The 11853-nt window shown below is 41.5% G+C and overlaps 1 protein-coding gene across 1 annotated transcript in view; it reads right to left on the bottom strand.

Moving 5' to 3' along the window:
• Positions 1-834: 834 nt before the first annotated feature.
• Positions 835-11853, bottom strand: part of LOC138970842 (major vault protein-like) — a gene marked incomplete at its 5' end in the record, with an annotated part of 13086 nt that continues 2067 nt past the window's right edge. Inside the window, 8 exons of the mRNA XM_070343394.1 lie at positions 835-2809; positions 3592-3780; positions 4016-4259; positions 5041-5252; positions 7141-7282; positions 9280-9477; positions 10726-10970; positions 11161-11310. Coding sequence (XP_070199495.1) covers positions 2669-2809; positions 3592-3780; positions 4016-4259; positions 5041-5252; positions 7141-7282; positions 9280-9477; positions 10726-10970; positions 11161-11310 — 1521 coding nt within the window. The remainder of the gene's footprint in view (positions 2810-3591; positions 3781-4015; positions 4260-5040; positions 5253-7140; positions 7283-9279; positions 9478-10725; positions 10971-11160; positions 11311-11853) is intronic.

The raw sequence follows: 11853 nt of genomic DNA, 5'->3' as shown, positions 1-11853 counted from the left end.
GATGTTAATGTAGAAGGTCTTCCTGTGAACTTTACTTCTTCTTTTGCAAATTTGTTTGTTTCTTTCTAAATGACTTTTAAGAGTTGTGACAGTAACACCATTATTTGCTCAGTGATGCGCAACGCAAACCCATATCTCCGTTTTTCACTGCCGACAAAGCGCAGCCCATTTCTTCTGGTAACCACCGCTGTTCGGGTCTCATAATACTGTCAAACAAATCAATCAATCATTCAATGAAACTTATTGAAAGGAAAAACACAACAAAACCGAAAAGAGAATTGAATACGTGAATAAAACAGCAGTGTTCTGTTTATTGTTTGATGAGGGTAAGATGGAACATAATGCGGCAAAGCTGGAACACTGTTCCATGTTTGCCTCTCTTATGTGTTCCATCATTGCCGCATGGCACCTGCATGGATTTCGCGTTTTTCTGTTGGATACACGTGACGTTTCAAATCTTTTTTTCCGTTCAAGTTATTGCAAATCTATGAAGGTTTATCACAGCAGTCAACATTCTACGTGAACGTATATAGATAAAGAGTAATAATACGAATTGTAGACGGTAGAAATAAGAAGAAGAAGGAAGAAAAGTTTAAAAAAACGTACCATTTTTTTTGTTTTGCCGCGGTAGTAATTTTTTTTGCTGGAATAATATCAAGGAATGTCACTAGACATTTCTGCAAAACAATTGTTCATGAATTGTTCCCCGTTGATCGCATATTGAGGTGTTCCAAGTTGGCCGACTGTTCCGGGATTGGCGACTTTCCCTTATGTTTGTGTGTCTGTGTGTGTGTGTGTCTGTGTGTGTGTCTCTGTGCGTGTCTCTGTGTGCGTCTCTTTGTGTGTATCTGTGTCTGTGTGTGTGTGTCTGTGTGTGTGTCTGTGTGTGTGTCTCTGTGCGTGTCGAGGTGGTTTAATGTGAGTGGTTAAAGCGCACTTCAAACAACAGGCAATATACATTGTTCATTTTGCCTCACAGTCAAGGAGTACAATGTTCCCACATTGCATAAAGAATACGATAAGTTATTTCTGGAAATCATCTATTAGTGCAAACCACAATGGACAATAGTTTATCGCATGAAAGGGAATTTTCTATAGCAATAGCAATCATTCTATACATTGCAGGACGAATATTCTGTTCACCAATGAAACTGTTGTCACGCGGCATGTTACTAATACAATATCCCAGAGCAATTAACTTTCCCTGCTTGCATCGCACGACAAACTTAATGTGAGAAATGAAGGTTGTTCTCAAATGAAACTGTTAACTCGCAGTATCTTTCTTTATTTGGTGTTTAACGTCGTTTTCAACCACGAAGGTTATATCGCGACGGGGAAAGGGGGGAGATGGGATAGAGCCCCTTGTCAATTGTTTCTTGTTCACAAAAGCACTAATCAAAAAATTGCTCCAGGGGCTTGCAACGTAGTACAATGTATTACCTTACTGGGAGAATGCAAGTTTCCAGTACAAAGGACTTAACATTTCTTACATACTGCTTGACTAAAATCTTTACAAAAATTGACTATATTCTATACAAGAAACACTTAACAAGGGTAAAAGGAGAAACAGAATCCGTTAGTCGCCTCTTACGACATGCTGGGAAGCATCGGGTAAATTCTTTCTCGTCCCAACCAATATGGGACTCCCCTTAACCCGCGGGAGGTACTCGCGGTATGTAACTAATAAAATACGAACATATTCACAGATAAAACAACAACATTCCACGTACTGCTTACTGCTATTTACAACATATAGATAAAATACAATAATAATAACAATAACAATTATCACTTTCTCATCAATAAATGTTGTTCGTCTTGCTACCCGACTCAAAACATAGTACATGTATACAACACAGGTTCATAGCTAAGGCCAAATTAAAATATATGTTGGTTTAGGGTAACCCGACCGACCCTATTTTTGCCCGCCGAACCTAACACTTTTTTTCATTTAAAAAAACAACAAAAACTGTTGGCACATTTTGCGAACCATACCGAGACTAAAGGAAGTAACCTCCTTTAAAATCGACTAAATTTAAGAAAAAGAAAAAAAGAAAAAGAAAAAAAAGTTGACCTACCGACCCTATGTTTTTTGGTCACGTTAGCCGAAAACAAAATATATTTTTATTTGGCCTATTCAGCTCTGAGTATTAATGCCATAACAGAACATCATAGAGAAGTTAAGTAATACAACAATAATTATCATAATTCTTATCAATTAATTTGGTCCCTCTTGCTACCCATCCAGAGCCTAATTTTCAATACAGCTTCACAACTGTTCACATCCGAATGTAAATATATTTACCACTGAATGTCAAGGTATTCAACTCTGAATGTCAATCTTAAGGTATTCAGGTCTGAATGTCGAAATAGTTAGCTCAGAATGTTGAGGTATTCAACTCTGAATGTCGAAATAGTTAGCTCAGAATGTCGAGGTATTCAGCTCTGAATGTCGAAATAGTTAGCTCAGAATGTCGAGGTATTCAACTCTGAATGTCGAAATAGTTAGCTCAGAATGTCGAGGTATTCAGCTCTGAATGTCGAAATAGTTAGCTCAGAATGTCGAGGTATTCAGCTCTGAATGTCGAAATAGTTAGCTCTGAATGTCGAGGTATTCAACTCTGCATGTCGAGATATTCATCTCTGAATGGAAAGTTATTGAAGTGTATTAAATGTCAAGGTCGTGAAATTGCCTCTTGGGCGGAAGCAGTCCTCCCACGAGACCGGAAGCGGTGTTGAAGAGGTTGATGGGAGATGCGCCGTCGGTGATGAGCGTGGATTCCAGTCCCAGCCCCTGTAGCATCTTGATCTGTGTTCACAGAGTAACGGCCCTTGGTCAGTTTTAGGGACCTTCTTTTAAATAGTGAAATAATGAACGGAAAAAAATCCATTTTGTTACTACCATCTCAGATCTGGCCAGGGTTTTACACGCGATTAAACCATTCCTGCACTTGGACACATACCCCAAACCAAAGGCGTGGATGCTCTCTGCGCAGAGTGGGACAGTTTTTTTCTTCACGACCATCAGTGGCTTTATCATCGTAATAATTCATCAACATATTTCAGCCCACAAAGGAAGCAGTCAGGATGTCAATTGTTGGTGTGTGTGCAAGGGGAAAGGGTGGTCATATTTCATGTCAAATCCTGGCTAGATCTGTGATGATGAGTCCAACTGTGTTGTTTGTTTTTTTGCGGGAAGGGCCGTGCCTTTAAGCAGGTGTTACCAAAAAGACAGAAAGCATGCAGCCCACAAAATCTGGTCACTAGGTCACTAGCTCATGGCAACCAGTCAAGCTAAATTGTAGTTAGGTTCATCGATACGTTTTTTTGGTGTTTTTTTTAAATTGCATTTGTCAGTAGTTTAATGGGTCTTTTTCTTGTACGAAGTCTGTTTGTTTGTTGTTTGTACCCCTGTGAGCACTCACATCTCAGGTGTTAATGGGCTGTTTAAAAAAAATGTATTTGAAGGGTTACAAAAAAGAATTCTAGGAACGGAGGAAAAAATAGGGTCGGTAGGGAAACCGGAAACCTTTTATATTTTGTAACGCCTTAACGGAAAACGTCTTGTAAACGTGAACACTGATTACATACCTGCATTTGCGGTCCGGCGTTAGCTATGGAGGTTAGTGTGTGAGTTCCGATGGTTTGAACCATGGCCTTGAACTTGGCCGACTCAAGGTCAGCCGTGTCCCTGGCCTTGTCAATCTCCAGACGGTCCTTCTCGGCTGTGAACTTGAGCTCCGCTGTCCGCGATTTCGTCAGCGTTTCCAGTTCACAGACCTGAAAGGACATCATCGTATGGGAAAATGCAAAGAAACAAACCTTATCTTGAAGAAAAGGTATCTTGAACTTGCTATGTGTACAACAGCTTATAGAGTGACGTGCGTGTGTTCGTTTATTTATTTTTTTATTATTTTTATTATTTATTGGGTTATTTTTGCGGACAAACACATGAACACATACATGTGACAAAAACAGCAAAACAAGGCAGACAGAGACCAGAAACTCCACTCACAGAATCGATCGTCATAGCTTGAGCTTTGAGCCTAGCCTGTTCCACAGCGGCCTCGGCCTCTATGCGCGCGGCCTCTGCACGACTCTGGGCCTCTGACTGGGCCTGGTCGCAACTCTCCACGGTCGCGCTCAGGGCCTGCAGCTGCACTAGGCCTCTCCGGGCCTCCTCGGAGACCGCCTCGTCCAGCAGCTGCTGACGCTCTAGGCGGCCTCGGGCCTCCTGGTCCAGGCGCTGTGCTTCGTGTCTAAGCAGGAGAAATCACAATGTGTTAACGCAAACGTTCTCATCTTGAAAAAAAAATTACAGAGACCTGGAGTGGAAAAATACATTTGGGAGCCACAAAATAATGTGTATGTTGCAATATGACACCTCTCCACTCAATATAGATATGTTGGTCGATGGACAAGATATCGCTTTTTGGAGGTGACCTGTCGTCAGAAGCGCCTTACGTTACACGTGTGTAACAATCTGTTGTATCAGTTCTACAGATCGCCCGCTTAGCTGAGCTTGTTGGCCCTTACCCTTATCATAAGTCAGTCAGGAGCTATATGGTGTACTCTAAGTAACTTCCACAAGCATTACAAAATGCGAACAGCAATGCGCACACTGACACCATCACATAGAAGCACTTTACATGGCTCATATTAGACGCGATTAGAAAAAGTGGTTGAATGGAGCTTTACACACACTACCTTAGGTATCAGACTGAAACCGAGTCTAACCGAGCCGCGGGTCTGTTTCTCTAAAGGCTTCTGCTGACATGATACTGAGCTGTATTAACTGTCATGCAGTCAACTTGAAGACTATAGTAGGCATTTGCTTTACCGTAGAAATCTTCGTAGGTAACGCCAAATGCGCGTAGGCGCTGCAGAAAAAAAAGCAGTGCTGTGTTTAAACATATTCAAGTTTTATTTTCAGCGTATTTATGCTGGAGCGGATCACGAACTAGCCCTGATCTACGCTGCGTTTGACTCGCCAGATAAGGGTCTTTGTCAATGGTGATGATACATCTTACACTAACTTACTTTGCCCCAGCCTCTTGTGAGTTGGTGGTGATCTCGATGGCCATCTGGACTGACTTCATGAGGGCGTCACGTGTCCTCTGGTCCACCGGCTCCACCGACTTCATGTCGATGTCCGTGATGACCAGCCTGTTCTGCGGGAAGCGGAACTCCTTCCCAATCTTCCCGCCCTCACCCACCCCGAACACCGAGCTCCGGATGATGCGCGCTAAGTTCTGTCACGAGACAAACACTTGCAAGTCTTATATTGTGTAATTGTACTCAAAACTCCACAATGCCACACTGACCAAGAAGGAAAGAAAGCTTTTACAAAATCCCGATGATGCGCGCTGGGTTTTTTGACGGGAGAATCACTTGCAAGTCTGATCTATTGTTATGGTGCCAAAAACTCCTGAAGATGCGCGACTAGACAAACACTTGCAATTCTCATTTCGTGTAATTTTACTGAAAAGTCAACAATGCAACAATGACCAAGAAGGAAAAAGGGAATCACCAAAAGAACATGCACAAAGGTTATTCTATAGAGATTACACAATGTTCTATTTTTAACTCACGTTGGGAATCCCGAGAGACTTTTTTTGTTTAGTGGGGCACTAAGTCGTGAATGCGCATGCTCAGATAATTACACAATGGTATAGCTCTCCAACGAGCATGCTCAGAAAGTTACAGCATGATTTCCCCAGTTTTGCCATAGCTTCATAACACCTTTTACCATTTATGGAAAATAAAAATGACGCGCTTGACAATATAAGAAACATAAATTGCAGATTGTTGAATCACCTATTCTAACGTTAACGATTTAAGACCTCTCTATATTTGCTTTTATTCTGGCATTCAGAATATGAACACCCGTTACTTTGTATCAGCAGACATAGGCCAAGTTCACACATTGTGAAATATTCAAAACCAACACAAATCAGTTTCATTTGCTTTAATTTGTTGTTATAATTATGATTTTGTTGTATTTTTGTTGTGGTCGTTTTACGTTTTGCTGGATTTATGAGGGATTATAGGCGACTCTCGTGTCCAGAACAAACACAGATAATTAGAATCGTGATGCCTCAAGAAAGTAGAAAGACCACCAAACAAACACCATCATCGTCTCGATTCCCAGTTTACCTAAATAAAGTAAGTCATCATCAAATTTCACTAAATTAAAAAACCGCACTCTTAAACTTAACAGGTGTTCAACAGTTCCTGATAATTTATAACATGTGCTAAGCTTTTACACACAAATGTTGTAAATTTTCTCTTTCGATTCTTCTCGCTAAATCTTTTGAAGAGAAAGGTGTCTGACGTTTGAAAATTAATCGAAGTGTTGTAAAGTTGTTTCCTTATCCGGTTTGAATCCTTTGAGGAGCGAAATTTCGTCAACATTTATTGCACGCAAAATCCCCCGAGTGTTTGACCACAACAGCTTGTATGATAGTGCTGCGACAACACACTCTCACAAATCTGCTAGGGGGTTTAATTGCACACTGACCGTTTTGGAGACGAAATCTCTTCTCTCTCTCTCTCTCTCTCTCTCTCTCTCTCTCTCTCTCTCTCTCTCTCTCTCTCTCTCTCGGTCCCTCTCTCTCTCACTCGCTCTCTTTCTCTTTCTTTCTCTCTCTCTCTCTCTCTCTCTCTCTCTCTTACACACACACATACCCCCCACACACACACACACAAGCACACTACACACATACACACACACACACACACACTATCACATACACACACACACACATACACTCACACACACACACACACACGCATACACGCACACACACACACACACACACACCGACCGTTTTGGAGACGAAATCTCTTTTCTCTCTCTCTCTCTCTCTCTCTCTCTCTCTCTCTCTCTCTCTCTCTCTCTCTCTCTCTCTCTCTCTCTCTCTCTCTCTCTCTCTCTCTCTCTTACACACACACAAATACCCCCCCCACACACACACACAATCACACATATACACACACACATACACACACACACACGCATACACGCACACACACACACACACACACACACACACACACACACACACACACACACACACACACTCATCTCTGATTTCTAGCTGTATCTTATGTCTGATTCTTACGCCCCTCGTATCCCACCTTATGGAAGTAGTCAAAGGTGATCTGTGCCACAGCCCCTCGTACGCGCGACGCCATGGCGTTACACATGTCGCCTGTCAAGTCAGGCACGGAGAAGATGCAAGCTGCGTGCTCTGGGTTGTTCTTGTCCACGTCAAAATGCCTGGCAGATTATATAGCAGCAGAAGTACATTATACCTTGTAATTAGAAGTGTAGATCATATACCAAAGCAGGGAATGCGACAAACTTGTTTCAATGAACCGACAACAGTGGTCGTTAGAGACAGGTGGTCGCTATGGAAAGGTGATTATACAAAAGAAAAACTTTCCAGGATCCTTTAAAGTGTTTGTTGTGGGCAGGTGGTCGCTTTCAAGAGGTGGTCACAAGCGCAGGTTTTTAACAAAGAGAGGTGTATTTTGTGTCCCTTTTTCTCTCTGTCTGTCTGTCTGTCTGTCTCTATGTCGGTATGTCCGTCCGTCCGTCTGTCCGTCCGTCCGTCCGCCCTCCAGTCAGTTTGACTGTCGGTTAATCTGTCTGTCTGTCTGTCTGTCTGTCTGTCTGTCTGTCTGTCTGTCTGTCATTCTCTCTGTATGTCTGTCTCTCCATCTCACTCCTCTCCCCCTCCCTCTCTCTCTCCCCCCCTCTCTCTCTGTCTCTCTCTCTTTCTCCCCCCTCTCTCTCTCTCTCTGTCTCTGTCTCTCTCTCTCTCTCTCTCTCTCTCTCTCTCTCTCTCTCTCTCTCTCTCTCTCTCTCTCTCTCTCTCCAAACCCTATGCCTCCTCTCATCTTTCTTAGCCGGACGAGAGCAATCCGTCTGCGTGAATTCCACTATGTCAAGTAAAAGACCGGTGTTATATGGAGTCCCCCAGGGTTCTGTCCTTGGGCCACTTCTTTTCTCTCTGTATATTAACGATCTTCCTTTTAGTGTTAATGATGATTGTGAACTATTTGCTGATGATACGACCATACACACTTCTGATAAAAAATTAGACAAAGTTTATTTATCATTGCAGAACAGTGTAGATGATCTCCTTAATTGGACGGAATATAACCACATGAGTCTTCACCCCCAAAAGACAAAATACATGTTGATTACAACAAGGCAAAAAAGACAAAACATCAAGAATAATCCTCATTCCTTATTAATTGGCAACGATGCAATAGCGGAAGTAGGAGATCACAAAGTTTTGGGAGTAAATATCGATAATAATTTATCTTGGACCCATCATGTTAGATCGTTGTGTAAAACCATGTCGAGGAAAATATATTTGTTGAACAGAATAAAACACTTTCTTGATCCACACTCAAGGTTATTATTTCATAATGCATACATACAAACCATCACGGATTATTGTTCGACCATCTGGGACTCAGCCAGTGCAAACATTTTAAAACCACTGTATAGTCTACACAGACGAGCACTAAAATCAGTTCTATTAAAACAATCCAGTCTTGTTTTGGACGATTATAAAAAACTTAAGATTTTGCCCTTAAAAGAAAGATTTAAATCAAATAAAGGCGTGCTCCTTCACAAAATCCTTTCCGGCCATGCACCGAGTGCTTTCATTACAAAATTTAAAGCCAAACCAAGCCGAAAATTCAACGTCCCCATTCCGCGGATAGATCTCTTTAAATCAAGTTTAGCTTATTCTGGCAGCGTTTTGTGGAATTCTCTCCCGGAATCAGTTCGAGTCCCAACAAGTCTCAATACTTTCAAAAAACACCTCTCATTACATTTAATGTCAAATTACGAAAAGTCACAGTGATGGAAGACTTCGTTCTGATTATTTTCATATTGATCATATCTGTCCATAAGCATCAGTGTTTCATAACGCAAGAATGTATGTATAGCCAACAACGTGTATATAGTCATGTAAATAGTTTTTCTGCTTTTTTTACTGTCATGCTTATCTTTTGTAATTGTTTTACGTTTGTATATGTATATGTATTTAAGATTAGAATAGTCCCTCTCTGGGCGAGGGCTGGTTGAAAAGAAGCTCGTTTATATTGCTTATGCCACAACCCTCGTAAAATAAAATTTGATTTGATTTGATTTGATTTGATTTGATTTGATCTCTCTCTCTCTCTCTCTCTCTCTCTCTCTCTCTCTCTCTCTCTCTCTCTCTCTCTCTCTCTCTCTCTCTCTCTCCAGCAGCTCACCAGTTATAGGCCAGCAGGAGAGACAGCCTGGCATGATCCGAGGTCTCCACCACAATCTTGTCGGTACAGTAGTCTTGTCCCAGCAGAATACACAGCGACTTGAGATGGTTGGGTTCCTTGGGTCGGCCTCCCGACATGCTCAGCTGGGTGAAATCTTCGTCTGGGTTCAGCATCACCAGTTCTGGACCAAACACAACACTGGACAACAACAAAAAACAGCCAAAAAACCCATGAAAGTAGAACAAAAACCCTGGTGTGTCTTGAATGGCACCCTCCCTACACCCACCCCTCTTCAACTCCAAGAATATGCTAAAACAAGCAAGCAAGCAAACAGATGAAACCAACCCAAACAAAACCTAAGTTCAACAAACAAAACCTAAGAAAGACAAAAAGACCAGTCACGTCAAGCGATATCAAAACATGTCGTAAATCTGCCGGCCTGAAACTTGAATTTGACACTGAAATTAAATTAAATGTAAAAAATCAAACTTAGTGTGTACTGAATCGCCGTCCTCCCCCTTTACCCACCGTAGACATGTTCAAACAAGCAAGCAAGCAAGTGTTCAAAACCAAAAAGAAACAAGTCGCGTAAGGCGAAATTACTAAATTTAGTCAAGCTGTGGAACTCACAGAATGAAACTGAACGCACTGGATTTTTTCACAATGACCGTAGTCCGCCGCTCGTACAAAAGGCGAGCCTGTTTAGCGCGGTAGCGGTTGCGCTGTGCTGCATAGCACGCTTTTCTGTACCTCTCTTCGCTTTAACTTTCTGAGCGTGTTTTTAATCCAAACATATCATATCTATATGTTTTTGGAATCAGGAACCGACAAGGAATAAGATGAACTTGTTTTTAAATCGATTTCGGAAATGTTATTTTAATAATAATTTTCATATTTTTTAATTTTCAGAGCTTGTTTTTAATCCAAATATAACATATTTATATGTTTTTTGAATCAGAAAATGATGAAAAATAAGATTAACCTAAATTTGGATCGTTTTATAAAAACATTATTTTAATTATTTTTTTTTAATTTTAATTAATTATTTTTAATGACCAAAGTCATTAATTAATTTTTTAAACCTCCAAGCTGAAATGCAATAACAAAGTTCGGCCTTTGCCGAATATTACTTGGCCAAAATTTCAATCAATTTGATTGAAAAATGAGGGTGTGACAGTGCCGCCTCAACTTTTCCAAAAAGCCGGATATGACGTCATCAAAGACGTTTATCGAAAAAAAGGAAAAAAACGTCTGGGGATATATCATACCCAGGAACTCTCATGTCAAATTTCATAAAGATCAGTCCAGTAGTTTGGTCTGAATCGCTCTACACACACACACACACGCACAGACACACACACATACACCACGACCCTCGTCTCGATTCCCCTCTATGTTAAAACATTTACTTTAGTCAAAACTTGACTAAATGTAAACACAACGTACCGCGATTTTTTAGTGCGGAAGTCAAAGACCTGCACAGCGGAGTTGTGCGGCGCCCGGAAGGTGACGACCCGCGTCTTGTCACGTGACGTCCGGCTGGCGTCTTTGTGGTCCTGGAGGCGACTGTTGCGGTGCGTCAAGGGGTCCAGTGTGCTGTTGACCAGCGCCTCCACCAAGGGACGCAACTCTTTCTGCCACAGCTGCTCGTCTTGGTTTAACATGTAGCTTTTGCCTGTGATAGCTCGGACCTGAGGGTATGCGTGTGGGTGATTTGGTTGAATATGAGTAAGGTCAAAATTAAAAACAAATAAAAACAGTCCTGACACATGCTCGCACGCAAAAATGAACACAAGCACACGCGCGTACGCAAACACACACACACATACACACACACACACACACACACACACACACACACACACACACGATAAAACAAACCTTTCCAGTCTTGACATTTCTGACGTAGATGCCCTCGCTGACGTCAAGCGAGATGACGCGTCGTGTCGTCACCACCTCTACAAATACAGGCGGCACGTATTCCACAGGTCCGCGTATCATCCAGCGTTCTCCTGGCTTCCTCACTACATCCTGACACAGAAATTGAATGCCTTTTTTCTCGTGTCAACAATAATGTTTTAACTGCACATATCTGTTCCAGCTATTACATGTCATCAGAGCATGCGCCGAAACAAGAAATCAACTACATGAATGAATTTTCTGTGCAGACTTAGCTATATGTATATTTAGATGATGTTCGCAAATTAATATAGGCATTATATCCACACAAGGTCAATTAAGCAGAAAAACTCAACTGTTGACAGGCTTTGTTGTTGGTATTTGGTATGTGTCCAAGTGGACGGATTCTGTTATCCACTGTAAAAAATCTGGACAGTCTGTTATCCACTGTAAAAATCTGGACAGTCTGTTATCCACTGTAAAAATCTGGACAGTCTGTTATCCACTGTAAAAATCTGGACAGTCTGTTATCCACTGTAAAAATCTGGACAGTCTGTTATCCACTGTAAAAATCTGGACAGTCTGTTATCCACTGTAAAAATCTGGACAGTCTGTTATCCACTGTAAAAATCTGGACAGTCTGTTATCCACTGTAAAAATCTGCACAGTCTGTTA

The sequence above is a fragment of the Littorina saxatilis genome, linkage group LG7 (genome assembly GCF_037325665.1).
Source record: "Littorina saxatilis isolate snail1 linkage group LG7, US_GU_Lsax_2.0, whole genome shotgun sequence".
NCBI lineage: Eukaryota > Metazoa > Mollusca > Gastropoda > Littorinimorpha > Littorinidae > Littorina > Littorina saxatilis.
The sequence above is the reverse complement of the archived record's forward strand: the minus strand, read 5'-3'. Positions and strand labels throughout refer to the sequence as shown.